Source organism: Echeneis naucrates, chromosome 3 (assembly GCF_900963305.1).
Source record: "Echeneis naucrates chromosome 3, fEcheNa1.1, whole genome shotgun sequence".
NCBI classification, from domain to species: Eukaryota; Metazoa; Chordata; class Actinopteri; order Carangiformes; family Echeneidae; genus Echeneis; species Echeneis naucrates.
The window spans coordinates 21,276,803-21,295,220 of NC_042513.1; the positions used below are offsets into that span (position 1 = coordinate 21,276,803).

Consider the following 18,418-nt stretch of genomic DNA (forward strand, 5'->3'; position numbering starts at 1 on the left):
AAGTGTTATAAAATAGACTGAATCAAACAAAATATAAATATGCGAAGTAGAAAATAAAACTAAAGTGAAAGACCTGGGAGTAGTGTAGTATATACAGATAAGCATTAAGTTTTGTAAGGTGTAGCAGTGATCTGGAGTACCTGACATGGCCCCTGGCAGGAATGATCACTCTCTCACTGTCTTCAAATTTCTGTGCAATGTATTCAATGTCTCTCTTTACTTATATTTATAGCTTCAGAGTTTATTCAAGTTAATGTTAACATACAATTTCTTCTACGTCATTCAATACCTCTCACATTTGAAGAACCATGAATCGTGGCTATATATGCCACTTGAAAGAAAGCAAGCACGCAGAATTACTAAGAGGAAGAGGGTCTCCTCAAAGCCTCGAGAACAAATCAAGTTCGTGACAATAAAGCCCACAAAGTGGACAAAGTGCTGAAGCGGAGACTGCCCCCGAACAGAGGGGGCAGCAGTGAGTCTGCGCATGTCCACGCTGTCGCAACTACGGGAGCCGAAGAAGATCAGCGTGGGGGCACATTCCGACTGTGGAAGTGGCGCTTTCACCAGCAGACGCCTCAAGTGCTGACCAGTCAGCCGCCCTGGAGTGTCCACAAGGGCTTCACGCATGAGTTGTACTTTGAGAAAGAGCGGATTATGACACAAGACGAAAGGAATCGGGAGATTGGTCAAAGAAAAGAAAACATCTGGGGCTGCGCTGAAGCCGCCACCATCCTTGGGCAGGTAGTGTGCCGTGAGCGGTGGTGGCAGCAGCTAGCGGCACATTGCATCACGTTTTCCGGCGCAGTTGACAGGAGCTAAAGGGACCGACTCTCTGATCCTCTGTGTGCTGTCCGAATCGCAGACCAAAATATTTACAGTAAGAATTTGATTTGAAAAGCTACGGCGACGTTGCCAGTAGCTACACGCTAAGTTTCGTAATGCTAGGCTACAGCACGTTTGCGCTGCCGTAGCTAAAGCTAAACCACTAAACTACCGTTACCTAGCTAAATTTACAGACTCGTGTCCGACCAGGGCTGCTGGCTAGTGATTGGGAGAATATAGCGTTATGTTGAAACCGGTAAAAAATATCACTCAGTTTATGTAACCTCCAGCTCGGCTAAACTAAAAGCTAAGTTCACATAAAAAAACCGCTGTACGTTAGCGAAAGTAGCAACGTAGCCGAGACTAGTAAACCGAACCACCGACTTTTCTTCCAATAGTTACTCTAATGATCAGTCTGCCTTTCTCTTTAGATCTTAATCGACGTGGTAGTATTAGAAAATCGACAGTTCATCAGCAGACCTAATGTGATGTGTTTTCTTCTTGCCCAACACGCTCACGTACGTCTTTAGCTAGGTTAGCTAGCTCAACTTTTAACGGCGAGCTCGGGTAAAATGTAATCCTGCGTGACCTTTGCAGGCTAACTGGGTAGCCTGCTAATGTAACCGGGGGAAGTGGGTAAAACGGCAGCCAGCCAATATTATGCACTTAATAATGATTATTCTTTTAAATTCGTGGCCTGCGAGCAACAGCCTCGCTGAATTACATCGCACGGAGATACCGATTTGTTTGTTTACGTTATGTCAAGCTAGCTCAGGGGCTAACGGGTGCTAATTTTGTTCTGCTAACGAACGAGCTGACGTTAACCAGCCAAAGTTGACTTTTAAATTTCAAACCAAAGTCAGAGTCCGGATTCATACATGTGACTTTGGAAGTTGGCCTGAGATTTGCGACTGTTTCTGACGGTCATATTAAGAAAAACAACCTGCGCGTACTGAATGTGGTCGCTTATGTTTTTGTGTATTTACTTGAAGCTACGTTTGTTGTTTAACCGGCTCCCTTTGTGTTTCTAAATCTTCGCCTCTGCCACGATGTCTGTGATGGTGCGTGGGTGCTTTAGTTGCACGTGTTTGTCTTGTTTTGTTTCATCGCTACGTGTTTGTCCTGAAGTCAGGGCATGTGGCAGCGCAGTGACAGGATTGTTGCGCGGGAGTTCACTTGAATCCACGTTGTTTTCCAGCGCGTTCACAGAGGGCGGTGTTGTGTGTCTGACTTTTCCAGACTGAGTCTGAAAGGCAAATTTTCCTTTGAGTTGGCCTTGACGGCCCCCCTGCAGCAGCAGCAGCAGCTCTGATGGGGGGGTGGTGTTATCTGGTTATCTCGTTATCTACAGACCTGAGCTACAGCATAAATATCTACAGACTGATTAATTTTTTTCTTATTAAATATTAATTAGGTTCCATAGGTTCTAACATTTTCAAACAAAAATTGTAAGCACATGTGAATGATAGTATAAATCATCAAAAAGTATGGACATATCTATCAGTAGTGGCAATAAAATGTCTCTTAAGAGTCTTTCGGATCAGTAATGATTTGAGTAGTGCTTTGTTTCAAACGTTTATCAAAACAAAGATCATACATATGTGTGTGTAGCTGTGTGCTAGTGTTGTTTAGTAGGAAGCAGAAACCCTGTTGTAGCCCCAGTTGTCAGCAAGTCTGCTGACAGCACATTTCCTGACAACTGGGGGTACAACTGTGGTTTGAAAGAAAGACCTCTTTTGTACTGTAAAAGCCTGTTGAGCACACAAACCCTAAAGTGGGTTTATGGAAATGGGCTCAGAAAAGATGTTCGGCAGGTTGTAATTTTACTGTCTGTATCCAGGGCAGTGTAATATTTACAAAATAAAATGATGACATTTTTGACCATGTTACTTTGGCAATAATGAAATGGTTGTGTTTACAGTGAACAATGCATGACCTGACAGCCCAAGTCACCAGCAGCCTGCTGCCTTTCCCAGGAGTCACTGTCGACGCTCTGGGGGAAGATGAAATCACTCTAGACTCTGTTCTTCATGGGAAGTTCACTCTTGGTAAGTGCAACTGTACAGATCTGTGATTTCTGCAAATGCCTAGTTGTTTGGGGGGGGGGGGGGTTAAAGCACCTCTTTTTCTCAGCAAAATAAATTAAATGTTAAATGTTAAAACTGAACTATTTCTAACATTCAAATGGAGACCAATTTTTGTTTCACATTTTTTCTTTGAAGCATTACAAACAACAGAAATGTCTTAGTTTATTTCGAGATTTGAAAAGTAAAAAAATTAGTTTGATAGCTAAGATTATTTGTTGACAAATAGCAGGGAACAAAATGAATTCAAATAGATTTTCTTCCTATAGGGTTATAATTTTGGGTTACCATCCTTCAGCATCCTAACCTTTTTATTTATTTATTTTTTCTGTGTTTGAAGGCCGAAATGGCTTGGCATGGCTGGCCTGCGGTCCCCATCTCGAGGTTGTTCACGCAGTAACAGGAGAACGACTATCGGCGTACTGCTTCAATGGCGGAGGAGAGCACCCACCCAGTGTCCTTGCTGCCAGGGACTTCAGCTGGCTCAAACGGTTAGTTTCAATATCTGTCTCTTTATCTTCACCTGTTTATGACTCTTTAATGTGGGCTGCTACATGTGGCAACATTAAGAAGAACGATTAATAATAACTAACTCTGCTACTCCTAAATATGAATAGGTCTGGGCTGCTTGTTGGCTTGGAGGAAGCAGAGGGCAGTGTTTTGTGTCTCTATGACTTGGGATTGTCAAGGGTTGTCAAATCAGTGGTCATACCAGGCAGGGTGAGTTATCCATCAGGACCGTCTTCACCCTCCTCTGATCTTGCATGCTACCTTAAGTGTTCAAAAAATTCCCACACAAGTTACCAAAATGTGAACATCGCCCATATTACTCTTACCTAGATTACAGCCATTGAGCCGTTAGTGAGTTATGGCGGAGCAAGCACTTTGACACAGCACCTACACCAGAGTTTGCGCTGGTTCTTTGGCATTGCTGCGGTGGTAACGGATCTTGGTCACGTTCTGCTGGTGGATCTCTGTCTCGACGACCTGTCTTGCAGCCAAAGTGAACTGGAGGCTTCAGGTGAGGAGGCCTTTTATTGACACACTAGGTTTGTCCCTGTGAAACCTTATTTGGGATCGGGGGCAATGATCTCCACCCATCTGTGCAAAAAAAGCTTTTGGAAAAATGGTTCAAATAACATCTCCGGTAGACACCCACAGTGAATTAATGAAGAAATCTTTCTTTTTGAATTTATTTGATGTTCCCAGATTTGCAGGTTGTGACCAAATCTCCTTCAGAGATCCCCAGGCTTAGAGAAGTTAGCACTAGACAGGGCAGACATCTTTGCCTCCAACTGAATGGGCCTAGTGGAGTTGGAGCCACAGCTCTGCAGTACATCTCCAGGACCAACCAGCTTGCTGTGGGATTTTCTGATGGATACTTACAGTTATGGAACATGAAGAGTCTTAAGAAAGAGTGAGTGTTGCCTTTTCCTTAGGCTATAAATGTATTTAATCCAAATAGAGCTTTTTTACTTAGTTAAAGGCACATTGCATTATTGTTAACTATTCCTAAAACTGCCATTGCTGACAAGATTGTTTTTACTTTTTCTTTATTATCAACAATAAGTTACAAATGCTGTAAGAATATGAGTATAAAGTGAGATTGTTTTTCTTTTAAATACATGGGCACCTTTTGATATAATCTAAGCTAAGTTAATATAACATGTTGTGTAACTGTTCATGCACAGATACCACTCCCAGTTGGAGGGTGGTGGGGTGGCTGTGTATGCCTTCACCTTCCAGGAACCAGAAAATGATCCCAGGAACTGCTGCTACCTCTGGGCCGTCCAGTCTTCTCAGGACCTGTGAGTCTTTTGTGTAACAAGTACTCTGTCCAGGCAAATTATTTCATGATTGTTTGTATTTCACGCTGTTATTTTTCCACTGTCTCCTCTTATTTCACCGTCATGCAGCGAGGGAGATACAGTCAGCCTCCATCTGCTTCAGCTGGCCTTTAGTGAAAGAAAGTGTCTGTCTTCTGGGAAGATCCTCTATGAGGTATTTAGTGCATGTGAGAATACAAAGCTTTGCTTTTTTTTTTTTCTTTTTTTTTTTTTTTTTTGGGAGACACTAAATAGTGAACGTCTTGACTTATTTTTCCACCTCCTTTTTCCTTCTGTCGTTCAGGGTCTGGAGTACTGTGAGGAACGTTACTGTCAGGAGTTAAGTATCACAGCTTTCCCTTTCAGGGCCCAGACCACCAATACTCGCCTGCTCAGCTGCCAAACCATTGAGAAATTCAGGCCCCATCCTGACAGGGATGACAGCATGAATGAAGGTTTTTGTTGTTGTCAGACTACTTAATATTATTCTTAACCCACTAAACTGTTTTCGATGGAGAATAGTCACATTTTGCCTTTATCTGTAGCGTCTCTATTTGCAGTCTCATTTCTTACCTTTCAGATACTTTCTTAATCATTCAGTCTGCATCCATACTTCATCCTGTTTTCAGTTGCATCTCCAGACACCAGTGTGTCAATCTTCAGCTGGCAAACCAAGGCTTATGGGCAGGGAACCCCATCTACCTACATCGGGGTTTTTGACATCAACCGATGGTATCATGCACAAATGCCAGACTCTTTAAGGTAGATACTGATTTCCCAACTGTTTAAGAGAATTGTATAATTTAATGGGAGAGAAGAAACATTTTATAAGTTATGAATTAAAAAAGATCAAATAAAATCTTAATTTCAAATGAGGAAAAAAAGCAGTTATGCATTTAAAAGCATTGTATCTCTTGTTAACTTGTCAGAATGGGGGAGTCTCTGCAAAATTGCCCTTACCTGGCAGTTTGGTCTTTGGACCCAGTCGTGCAGATGGTGTCTCCACACCCCCTCCTGGATGTGGTGGTACACGACCGCAGCCTGAGCAGGGGTCTGCCCTTCACCTGCCCCCCACCAGAACAGTACTTTAACCCCACTACATACAACTTTGGTAAGTTTAAATGCTGTACATACCCCTATCCTAACGTAACTTACATTTTTTGTGACAGGTGATAAATATGTCATATTAAATTTTCGTTTGTTTAATTCTTCCCAGACGTTCCTTCTTTGAGTTGAGACAGCTTCTTTTATAGTTCCAACTCTCCTGAGTTTGCACTTGAAAAGGCTTATAGATTCTGTTTGTTTTCCTACTTTTGCATTACAGATGCTACCTGCTTGCTCAACTCTGGAATTGTGCACTTAACTTGCTCTGGATATCAAAAAGAGGCAAGTTTCCTGTGTTAATTTAACTGTTTACCTAATTTATTTCATGACACCTAATTCAAATGCTAAATATAAGAACAGGACACATGGCTGCATATACATTTAACGGCAAACCCTTGAATTTAGTTTTACCTGAGTTTTCTTCTATATTATTTTTGACATATCCTTTCCCCTCCTTATCTTTGAAAAGATCATGAGGCACGACAATATTTACAATATTTATTTCTTTTATACCTCACCATTGTCATGGAAACCAGACCCTGAGCTTTTTGAAGAAAGCTGCTCCCTGTTCCAGTGACATCATCTCCACTAGCTACTCCCGCTGCCTCATGTCTGGCCTTCTCTCATCTCGCCTAGCTGATGCCCAGACACCCTGTCTCTCTCAGGTACACACTAGGCTGGCGTGTTGATACAGAAAAATATGCAGATCTGAATAAAATATGTCCTTAAGTCCTCATATTTATTTCCACGTGGAACTTGATTTGGATATTCAGGAGGAACAGCTGGATGCCATATTGTCCACAGCAGTGGAGACCAGCTCCTTGGGACTGATCACTGGCTGCATCAAGCAGTGGACTGCAGAAGGTGAGGAATAATACGAGGACTAACAGTCAAATCTCTGAACCTGCTCACCTAAACCCTTTGCTTTTTAACAAAACCTTAGATCATTCCTCTTTGGCCTCATATATACACGGTGCCTTAAATCTGTATGGTGCACTTCACGCCATAGCATTCAGCTCTAATACTGTTCAAATTTTTTTCATCTTCAACAGAGCAACCAGGCTCCGCACTGAACCTGCGCTACATCCTAGACTGGGCCTGGAACAAAGTAATCCAAACCAAGGAGGAACTGGATGGCATCTGTAAGCCTTTTTTGTGTGACATTTTTGGTTGATGTATTTTTATTTATTTATTTTTTTTGTGACCACTTCACACATTTCTTGTAAATGTGTTCTTTTGTGTGTATTTACTTCATAGGTGCACCACTGTTTGACAGTTCATCCAACTTCACGGACCCTCAAACCTTGCAGCTGCTACAGCACAGCCAGAGGCTGCTGAGTAACCTCAGCACCATCTTCCACTGTCTGCTCAGTGAAGCTCAGGAGCTCACACAAAAAGGTGTAGTGTCCACTCAGATACATTCACATCTAAGTGATATGTTTCTCTGTTGTTCCAGATAAGCTGGCACAAAGGTTTTTTTCTTTTTGATGTCAGGAAAATTATGCTATCTAGCCTCTCGCTACTTTTTATAGCTAGATACAGCTATAAAAAGGAGTTACAATGCATTGCCAAGTGGTTACCCACGTCTTGTACTATTTTGAGCAATTTATTATGTTGTGTAGGTCTGGTGGGACTGATAAACAAGAACATGGTGTCCAGTCTGATTTCCAAGTATGCTCAGGTGGTCCTCTGGTTCTGTCGCACTGGCTTACTGCCCGAGGGATCAGGTAAAGTGGTGCTTGCTCAAGAAAATTTTAATTAATAAAAAAGTTTAAAGCAGGTTTCATTTTGCACTAACAAATGCAAGATAAATGTGACGTACTCTTTAACGGCTGAGGAGTGTTTCTAAACAAAGGTGTGGGAAAACCTTTGCACAACCTTGTATTCAGTTTTAGTTTTTTCTTACTGTGATCTCGACCAGATGACGACGCTCTCCAGATCTCCAGGCCTTTCTACACCCACTCAGTCATCAGCAACTATTATACAATGCGTAGAGAGGACCTCACCAGGCTTGCTAAGTGAGTAATCTTTGCTCAAAACGAAGAGGAATTAAATTGTCTGTCCATGTCAATCCAAGGGCTGCAGCTGCCCAAGATTTTCTGTTTTTAGTCATCAAAAGTCTGTAAAATCTAGGAAAGACAAATGTCCATCTCAGTTTCTCCTGTTTTCCCTTATGACGATGATCTCGACTTGTTTAGAAAGCAATGAACATGTTTTTTTGTTTTTTGTTTTTGTTTTTTTGCTTTTCTTTTCCATTAGGTAGTTTTGCTATCTGATGATTGTTGATATACTGGTTGTCTTCTTAGGGGCAAGTGGTGTGCAGACTGTCTGATGATTGATGGCCTGGTAGGCCAATGCGGTGAGCGCTTGATCAACCTGTGGAAAAGAGATGAGGGTGGGACAGGACTGTATCCACCACCTACACTGCATGTAAGCATCTGATTTTGTACCATCCAGTTGATGTCAAACTAATTTTACATGTGCTGTTGTGTCACAAAGGACTGAATGATCTTTATCTTTGATCCACAGGCTTTGTTGGATATTTATCTGCTGGACAATATCGATGAAACTGCCAAGCATGCGATTGTATCCTTGCAAAATATAATACCCATTTCCTGGCTCATAATCAAATCAGGCTTCATCAACAGACTACAGTTGCTTATAAAATGTACTATTAATTAAATGTAAAAAAAAACAACAATATTTTTAATAGTTAAATTACTGATGTGAAAACAGTTTTGTTTTTTTGTTTTTTTTTTTAAGTTTATTTATTTATTTATTTATTTATTATTAGTGGTGCTCAGACATCATCAGCTCTACTCAGGATAGTCCAAAATTAAGCCCTCTGCATGTATGAACCTTGACCGTTTGTCTCAGGTGATTTATCTTTTGCTGGATGTCATGTACTCCTTCCCCAATAAGGATGGAGCATCAGTGGAGTCTTTCCCCCCAGCTTTTGCCATCCCTGTTGGATTGGTGAAACTAGTACAAGGCCTCTGGCTGCTCGATCATCATGACCATCAGGTTCTTACTTTTTTACACATTTGACATTTTATAAATGTGGGTGGAAAGTTGTGCAAGTCCATAGAACATTTATTATTATGCTATTCTTAAGATAGGTTGCATCTAAATATGTCGTCTTTTTCCTGATCAGCGTGCATTTGAGCTGCTCCTGCATCCGGCTGCCTCTCAGTGTCAGTTTGAGTGGCAGCACAAGCGTGTGCTCCAAGCACTTATGTGCCAGGGCCAGCACACAGTAGCACTACGATATTTCCATGTTGCAAAACCCCCAATTTCATCAACCTCCCAGGCCAAACTCTGCCTGTCCGTGCTGCTACACAACAGGTAATAGCAAAGGACGAGGATATCAACATGCACTCATAAACCTTAAAGAATTGTGTTGATTAACCAGTTGGTATACCCTTTTTTCCCAGGCGTCTTGTAGAGGCGTGGTCTTTACTTCGGCAGCACTCTAACCGCCTGAATATGAGTGAACTGCTGGGCTTCCTGTACGAGAGCTGCCAGGAGCTGGGCCTTATTAAGGAGATGCTCAAACTGCCCCTTAGTCTAGCTGAACAAGTAGGAAGGAGATAATTTGATTTCCTAAAAAAAAAAAACAAGAATATTTCTTCAATCTTTTGCTGAGCAACCCTTCCTTGTGTTTTTGCATTATAAATCTTAAAACTCTCATGTCTTGGGTTTGTGTTTCAGGAATGCTTGGAGAAGTTCCTCCAAGGTACAGGAGGTCTACCAAACAGGGAGCTACTGATGGTTCATTACCTTCAGCAGGCCAACTACATACCAGCTCTGCAGCTCAATCACAGCCTCAAAATGCATCTGGTGGTACGTTTGACACTTGGATGCAAAATATATGGCCATTTAACACAACATTGATTATATTTCTGATATTATTTTGCATTCACAACTGTGCAATTTTATAGAGAGAAGCTGCTTGAATTCCTTAAGATTAATCATCCTTTTTGCCTTTCCAGAATGAGCGAGACCCAAAGCTCAAAGAACGGTCTAACACCAGGAACTCTATATTGGATCAATATGGCAAGGTTTTGCCCAGAGTGCAAAGGAAGCTTGCAATGGAGAGAGCCAAGCCCTACCAGCACCCCTACACCATCCACAGAGAAGGTAAGGAAGTACTCAACTTGAACTCACTTATACTCCAGTTACAAATATAAAAATTTGACTAGAAACTTCTCAAACTGCTCCATTCCAGTTTCTCGGCCGCAGCCACTGTCCACCATCACCAAGCGCTCTGCCAGTGAAAAAGTGGTATCCAGGGCTGGATTTATCAACAGTGTCCTTACCAAGATTGAGGAGGTCTGGGTAGGCAAAGGAGAAACACCACAGTCTTCGCCAGCCAAGACGTGAGGATAAGATAACATAAAATATATGAATATGCAAATATGCAAAAATATTTGTCATTCTGTTCTATTTATTGTTTTCTAACATTTGTTAATCTGTTTCTGCCAGCCCAAGGGCAGCAGGCCTTCAGAGCCCCAGGCCTTCATCAAAGGTTCTTCCTGAGCCCTTCCTGGGAACTCCGATCACCATGACCTCCAAACGAAAGTCTAGGTATTTTCATTAGAGCCTGTGAAAGTGAAATATGTGCTAGGCATCCATTGGATCATAAAAGGACATTTTTGTTTTACAACATAGTGTCAAAACAGGATTCAAAAAAATTTGGTATCAATCAGCCATTAGGGTGCACATCGTATATATTAATATCTGCTAACTGGCTGCAGCTGTCCTCACAAAGCTCAGATGTTAAAATATTGTTTTCCACAAAATGCTGCATTAACAGACGGCCTAGTTGTCACATGTGCTGTGTATTTTTTCCTTTTTGATCCAGGCTGATGGACTTGGTGGTCCATCCCTCCTGTCAGACCCCACAGCCTCTTCTCAGTCCCCCCAGACCACCCAGTTCTTGGGTTTCTCCGAAGAGCATCAGCAAAGCCCCTGAACTCAGTCTGCTGCAGACACCACAGATTGTCAAAGTGAGTAAGCACATTTCGTTGTCATTAACTTGAAGTTTTTGGGTTTTGTTGTTGTTTTTTTTTTTTTTTTTTCCCGCTTTTCCCCCTTCACACTTCTTGTGGGTTTTGTCTGCTCAGCGAGCTCGGGCCTTAGCTGCCTCGGGCACGATTTTCCCAGCCTTCACTCCCCAGTCCATCCTGCGCAGCAGCCTGAGGCCCACACCGGTTGCCACCCCTTCTGCTTCTCCAGGACGCTCAATCACCCCTCCACTCCGCAGCAAAGAGAGCCGCATCACCTTCACCGAAGAGACAGAATCTCCAGAACCAGAGAAAGGCATTCGATGGACCAATGGGGTAAGACCAAGTGATGCATAAGACTGGTGTGTTAATTCTGAGACATTTCTTCACAAAAGACAAAAACACAGAATTGCTTTCTACAAGGTTGCAGCCATTAAATGTTTTTAAGTGTTCGTTTTTTTGTGTTGCCCAGTAATAACAGATTACACCACTTTTGAGCTGCTGCTAATTTGGGCCTTATATTGCACACCTATCCCTCGTGCTCTGTATACATATTTTTTTGTTGTGGGTGTGGATTGCTATTTATAATGCAACATGTCACTCAATCTTCTTTGAACTTGTCATCCTCTAGATGGCAGCAGACAGTGAGATCAGCTTGTTGACTAGAGACTCCAGGTTGTCAAAGGCTACAGGGAAAACTTGGTCCTCACAGCCTGCAGAGGTGGAAGAGGATGGAGAGCAGGGAAATGAAGAACCTCATGTTAAGTTCTTTCCTCCTGAAGGTGGTATTCCTTCACCACAGCTGAGATGTTCTGAAAGCGACTCATCATCTGTCCATGAAGTTGCTGCAGAAACCCGAACATCAGATGCAACACAAGCGCGACTAACCCTGAGCTTCGACACCAGTCAGACATCTGTCCGATCAACTGACACCACCCTAGAGTTCTTTGATGCACCTCTGTCAGCATCTCAGGAAAAAGAGGAGGTGCAAACAGAGTATGACGAGATAGTGACACTGAACATTAAAACCCAAAATGAAAAGGAAAAACCAGAGGAAATGCCTTCTCCAACTATTGAGCAAGACCCTGTCCTGGCATTAGAGAATAGAGAAGAGGCAACAGAAGATGAGACATTTGAAGATGTGATGGGGATTGGTCTCGAACAGGAAGCTAAAAGCAAAGAAGACATTATGCCTGAAGAGGAGCATGAACAAGACTCTGAGTCAAGTTGCAAACAAGATGCTGAAAATCTTGAGCATGAGGAGATGTCCAGTCACAGTCAAGGTAATTTGCACAATTCTCTTCCTTTTTGGTGATCTGGTAATTTTTTAGAAATGAAAGGTGTTTTACCTCACTTTGCAAAACTATTTGCTGACATATTTTTCTATGTTCCTAGTTTGTAATCAGGTAACTGAGAGCATAGATTCTGGCCTGAGGTTTGAATTCCAGGCTCCATCAGTACCAGCTGCTGAACATGAAGTTCAGCCAAAGGCCACAGAATCCACAGAGTTAACTGAGTCTGGAGCCGCTGAACTCACAAACGAACCAGAGGAGGATTTGGAACAATCAGCAGGTACAGCCTTTAAATGACGCAGTCATAGTGTAAAATGCTCCAAAATATTTCCATCCATGTTAGTCAAGAGACACCTGTATCTGGTAACCTCATACTGGAAAACAACTCATATTGGATAAATGTTATGCTTTGGTTTAATATCCACACAGCACTAAAGGGGAAGAAGCTGTGCAGATTATAAACAAATATTTCATGGTCATGCTAATGCACATATAACGCAACCATACCAGGGCTGTAATGACTGATGTCATACTGAGATTTACGTTCTTTTGTATTATCAGAAGTATAATTGTTAGCAGTTTGGTTGACATTTATATAGCCAAGTGGTGGTTTTGTTACCGGCAGTGCATGTGGAAAAAAGGTGATAATAGTGGTTTATTTTTGCGTTGTTGTCGACAGATCTGACAGAGTTTGTGCAGCGACATTTGTTTGGCAGCGATCTGTCACTCACCCGCTCAGGAATCCACAGTGCCTCACAGACATCGTTCAGCATGTATGTCCCTTTCGTCAGTAAACACAACCATCTTTTTGGATTTTTATGTTTGTTACTTTTTTTTTGCGTGTGTGTGGGGGGAAATTTATTCGTGACCATCTCTGTTCTTTTTCGCAGTGAGTCACCAGGTGCGGGAGAAGAGGAGGGAAATGCTGCTCAGGAAGCTCCATCAGGTTTCACCAGCCAGAAATCTACTGCCTCTGTGACGTCCTCTGAGCCGACAGGGACAGACTCCCACTGTAAGGAAGATCGTATTAATACTGGTGCACCTATTTACTGTGCAGCTTTACTACTTACTTTCTCTCCTTTTGTTTCTTTTTTTTTCCTTGGTCTCATAGCTGTTGTGAGTCTAAATGACAGCGAGGAACTGTCCAGCCCTGTGTCTGAAGAGGAGGAGGAGGAGGAAGAGGACGATGATGATGAGGAGGAGTCCGATCAGGCTGAGGAGGAGGACTCTGGCAGTGAGGTGGAGATCATTGAGGAGGTGCAGGGCAATGGGAGACTGCCACCCCTCCAACCAAGTGCTGTATTTGCACAACAAGAAAATACAGATTTCCTGCCAAGTCTGTCAGAGCAGGAAGCTGCTGAGTTCTCTCTCATCACACCTGGGACAGAAATGAAGGTGAAATTCCTTCAATATTTTAATGCATACTCAGAAAAGAAAATCAAAAAATGCCACAATAAATAACGCTGTTTGCTTGTGCATAGGTGGTTCAGGGGGACATGGAGGGCGAGGTAGTGATGGTGAGACTTGGGGCGGATGAAGGAGGGATGGAGGCAGAGGAGAATGAAGAGCAAGGATCATCATACATGGAGCTGAAACCCTCCACTACTCTCCTGGTACCTCTGGAGCTTGTGGAAGGACAACAGGGCCTGCTTGGCAGCGCTCAGCTCGCTCTGCCTGAGATCCAGCAGATGGTTGTTCCAGATGACCCAAGGTCTGAAACTCAGAGTAGCTTCTCTTTGATGCTGGATATGGATGAAGATAAAGACGCAGACACACTACCTATGGAGAATGATCTTCAGCTGTCCAATCATCCCATCCAGTTTTCAGCAGAGTATCCTAATGAGCCACTTGTTGCCAAACCTGAGCATATTCTACTGGGCACAGATGAACAGGACACTCCACTGTTTGAAGAAGTCTCACATGTTGGCCAGATGGAGGAGAACATCCTGGATGGAGGAGAGGAAGATGGACCGACCGAACCTGAAAAACCTCAATCAGAGCAACAGGCTGAAAACACTGAGGAAAGCCGAGAAACTGAGTGTGCAGTGCTGGCTGGAAACAATGAGCCTGATGCCGTTTCTCCACCAACTGCGGTGGTGGAACTCCCAGGAGTTGTGGTTGAACAAGACTTTGTAGCAAAGGAAGATGATGCTGCTGCTGATGATGGAAAGATTGGCGATAAAGACAATAAACCAACTCCCGCTGAGGACCAGGAGGAACCTGAAGAGAGTGAGTCTGTTAAAAAAGATTCAGAGGTTGTACCCAGTGTAGAGATGCTGCCTGCTGTGGAGGAACAGCTGGAGAACTGCCCACCTGTAGAACAAGCAGAAGAAATTACAAAACAGAAGGACACAAAAAGGACGGGGGGAAAACAGAGCAAAGATAATGAAGAGAAACAGCTCTTGAGCTCAAGTAGTGAGCCAGAAGAACAACCTGCATCAGAGACTCCCTCTTCTCAGAGAAAGAAGGCTCCCTCCACCCCAACACGGAGGACCACGCGAGGGAGGAGGACTGTTACTTTTATCTCTCCTCTCCCAGAGGAAGCAGAGGAGGTTGAGCAAGCAGATGAGGCAGCAATGAGAACTCAGGAGGCTCCTGCCTCACCTGGACGTACACCCAGAAAAACTAAACAGAGCAAAGAAACTGTCCAAGCCAGCACACCACGAAGAAGTACTCGCAAAACTCAGGCAGAACCTCCTAAAGAGGTTGAAGATGGAGAGGCTGTGGATAACAATGTACCATCCAAAGCCTCTTCCCCAGCAAGACGGCGGACTTCCCAGAGGGCCGCTTCAGCCAGAACCAGCCAGAAGACCCGGACTAGCAGTGAAGAGGACTCAGCAGACACAGAGATGGAAATCAAAGAGGAAGAGGACGACCTAAAGGAGGAATTCACTCACATAAAGACTGGTCGACCAACAAGCTCCAAGTCTCCCACACCAGCCAAACGCAAGACAGCTCAGGGAAACACTCCAAGGAGGTCCAGCCGAAGGATAATGAATAGCAGCAAAGTGGAGTCAACACCGTTGGAGATTGTGAAAGAGGAGGAACAGGAAGAAGTCCCCATAAAACGCAGCTCCAGGAGGCTGCGAGAGACACCAGTAGAGGAAGAAGAGGACAATAAAAAGCATCTTTCCAGCCCTGGCAGGAGGACCCGACAGTCCAACCGGATTTCTCTAAATGTTTATCCACAAGTATGGATACCGTTTTTTTTATATTAATGTTATATAGTGTGATAGCTGTAGAATGTTTATCTCATTCACAGTTACAAAAATCATCTTATTATTCTACTTCTGTTTTGTCACATATCAGAATACTTTTGTTTGAGTTTAACCCTAACTTAATCTTCTCTTAAACAATCCATCCATTTGTCATTGTTGATGACATTTAATGTCACATGTCAGACTGACTCCTCTTTCACATCCACAGAGTGCAAAAAAGACAAGACAGGACATGATTGCTGAAAACATCAAAGAGAGTGAAGATCTACTTGAATCAGAACTTAGCAACGCCAGTCACACCAACTCCCATCGACCAACCAGGAGCAAACTCTGGGATCACCCTGAGGAAGATCTGCCTTTACTGGACTCGCCGTTGGAGGTGGACTCTGAAACCCCAGTCGCAGATGCACTCATCAAGAGGCTTCAGGATGAGGAAGAAAAGCAGGAAGGTTTGTAGAATCCCTTGACTTTGAACTGAAATAGAAACAGGGATGAAACAAATGTACACAGTGTGCTGAAGTATCGTCTGTTTGTTAAATTACAGGAGGAGTAGTGATCTCAAAGGTGGTGAGTACCAGGACGAGGAGTACAAAGTCCTCAGCGGAGCAGACTGACCCCGGGCCTCCTGCGAATGACGGCCTGGCCCCTGAGCCTGAAGAGGAAGAGTCCAGTCCAGGCGAGCACTCGTTCATCTACTCCCCATCACGAAGAAGAACAAGAGGTGAGTCGAGTTTCCATTTGACCAGATGTCCAGCTGTCCATTTGTCTTTGATGGATTTTAACTCTTTATTGTGTCTGTCAGCTCGTACAGCAGAGTCTCCTGGTCCAAGTGAGGAGACTGCAGCACCGGTGACCCGCAGCAGAAGAATCAAAGAAGCTGCACCCAATGTGAGTGGTGGAGAGTAGATTAGTGCTTTTAACCTGATCATCTGTTTTTCAGTGTTATTTCTTTGTATAAAAAGCTGACACCAATCAGTAGTGATCGGTCGGATTACTTCTATCCATCACCTTTTAAACCGGTTGTTTCACGGAAGTCTCTCCGCAGGAAGGGATTTCAGCCTCATTTTAAACAACCAGCAATGCTCGTATTTGTGAGAATTAGTAAATAATGCCAGGTCTTTTGAAAAAGAGTAAAGTATTTTGATGGTCCTTTTCCTCTTTACAGGATGCAGTTGCCTCAGAAGAAGATCATGTGGAAGTGGAGAAAGCAGGTGTTTCTAAAACTAGAAGAGCAGGCAAACGGACAGCAAAGTAAGCCACCTGCCCAAAATGTGATAGAAGCCACCAGCTGGATAGTCACCTGGTTTAAAACAGAAATATTTCCAGCAACAAAGAAATTTAAGCTTCAGTATTTCTTTTTCTTAATCAGTTTATCTCTCTTGCAGTTTGAGAAAGTTGTTTCTTTAACAGTTTTCCGTGTGTGTTCTCTCTCCTCAGATCCAAAGGTGTTTCTGAGCTGCCTCCCGTAGCAGAAGTGGACCTGATCTCGCCTCTGCCCAGCCCAGCTGATCCTCTCCCACGTGCACAGAGGAGGACTAAAGAAGGAGCGGCCTCGAGCATGAGCCTTCGACGCAAACGCATAATGGACACCGTTTTCACAAAACCTGTTACCCGGAGGAAGAAACTATGAAGCCGGTGGTGGATTTAACCAGTAAACCTCCGAAAGCCTCAGACAGGAGCTGTTTCCTTTACTGCCTCATGGCGTCTTTGCTGTCAATTATGGTTTCTTACAGACTTTTCTGGAGGACAACGTAAAAGCAACGAGGACTGTATCTTTTTTGGAGTTTACGTGTCCTGCTCATCCTTGATATTGTATCTGTGGCCATGTTGTGGCAGTCTTTGTCATCAGCTTGATTCTCTGGGCAACGAACGACACAAGGGCAAGCAATCAGTGGGTTTTTAGAAGCTCCTGTAGATAAAACCAGAAACCGGACGGAACTCGCCTCTAATGAAGAGGTTTTATTTACATTCTCTTTTATTTTAAGCTTTTGTTGTTGTCACTTTTAAGATTTCAAGAACTGCTGTTTTTTCTATTTAAGAAGAAAAGCAACCAACCTGGTGGAGATGAAACATTTCTACTACTAAATTTGTATATAGTCTTTTGCTATGTTCCAAATAAAACTAATAAATAAATCCTAAAGAATTATGTTCATTTTGAAGTTTTAAGTGTTTCAAATGCATTTGATCATCTAATCAGACTGCCTCGGCCATCGTCTCAAAGTTTCAGTTGATTTGGGAGATTTTCTGTGAATAACACAGACTTGTACAATTTTACTTTTCATTTTTCTTTTTTTTTGTATGTGCTGGGATGTTATATATTGTGAAAGAGGGAAAATACTTGCACAGAGGTTTGCAGTTGTTAAACTTGTTTTTGGGACATGTTAATAGGCTTGTTGAATTAAATTTACGGCACCCAACCATCTGACATGCTATTTTCTGATGAATGTAAGAATGTCTTATTTTTGATGACGGCTCTTTGATAAATATGGTAAAGCTTGAATACCTCTCTACTTCTGGTGTTGAGTGATTGTCTCAATTCAGTGTCGAAGCTCTTCCCCTTCTATCTGAGGCGGGCAACCAGTTGAGGATGAGCCTCGATTGTCCTTCAGCCTCCACTAAGAACCTTCTTACATGTCAGGTCAACTTATGGTTTGTCGTATAAATGTATCTGTGAAGATTAATATGTAAAATGTAGAAATAGTGCAGCATGTACACACTGTAGCAGTCCTGTGTGTCAGAATCATGTTTCTGTACTCGCTGACTCCAACTACTCAATAATTTAAAGTGGAAATGAAACCATCCAGGCCTCCTCTGCTGCCCCTCTTTAACAAATCAACATTATACGAACAGTCTCTTTCTCATTGTATTCTGATCACTACATAAATATTTAATAGTTGTTGGGGGATGTCCTGATAAACCTGTGAGAGGTTTCCTAACGGGCTGATATGTGGGGCCTGTTGCGTCCCTGTCTGTGTAACTTGACACGGTTTGTTCTCCAGCTCTGAGGCAGTTGATCTCTCTGCTGATAGTTCCCTGCTGGTAATGAAGGCTGAAGCATCAGAA

General features: G+C 43.0%; 1 protein-coding gene across 1 annotated transcript; it reads left to right on the top strand.

Annotated features, from left to right (window-relative positions):
• The first annotated feature begins 522 nt into the window (after positions 1-522).
• ahctf1 (AT hook containing transcription factor 1) lies at positions 523-17,865 on the top strand. Its single transcript, XM_029498391.1, has 40 exons — positions 523-744; positions 2,747-2,873; positions 3,250-3,400; positions 3,527-3,629; positions 3,750-3,930; positions 4,119-4,326; positions 4,601-4,717; positions 4,826-4,910; positions 5,040-5,190; positions 5,365-5,497; positions 5,665-5,846; positions 6,060-6,121; positions 6,376-6,504; positions 6,613-6,703; positions 6,892-6,981; positions 7,097-7,237; positions 7,462-7,566; positions 7,761-7,857; positions 8,146-8,269; positions 8,369-8,425; positions 8,717-8,863; positions 8,994-9,184; positions 9,274-9,418; positions 9,551-9,682; positions 9,832-9,979; positions 10,068-10,218; positions 10,325-10,426; positions 10,704-10,848; positions 10,966-11,181; positions 11,477-12,128; positions 12,241-12,417; positions 12,817-12,910; positions 13,028-13,149; positions 13,249-13,532; positions 13,619-15,328; positions 15,564-15,804; positions 15,900-16,076; positions 16,158-16,243; positions 16,521-16,606; positions 16,793-17,865. The coding sequence occupies exons 2-40, from the start codon at positions 2,753-2,755 to the stop codon at positions 16,983-16,985; spliced, it is 7,527 nt and encodes a 2,508-aa protein (XP_029354251.1). The 5' UTR covers positions 523-744; positions 2,747-2,752; the 3' UTR covers positions 16,986-17,865.
• The last annotated feature ends 553 nt before the right edge of the window (positions 17,866-18,418 follow it).

Excerpts from the sequence above, each read along its gene's own strand:
- ahctf1 (XM_029498391.1), top strand. The coding sequence starts at position 2,753 with ATGCATGACCTGACAGCCCAAGTCACCAGCAGCCTGCTGCCTTTCCCA. Across the intron at positions 7,858-8,145 it reads GACCTCACCAGGCTTGCTAA|GGGCAAGTGGTGTGCAGACT; the intron begins GTGAGTAATCTT and ends TTGTCTTCTTAG. Across the intron at positions 16,077-16,157 it reads ATCACGAAGAAGAACAAGAG|CTCGTACAGCAGAGTCTCCT; the intron begins GTGAGTCGAGTT and ends TGTGTCTGTCAG.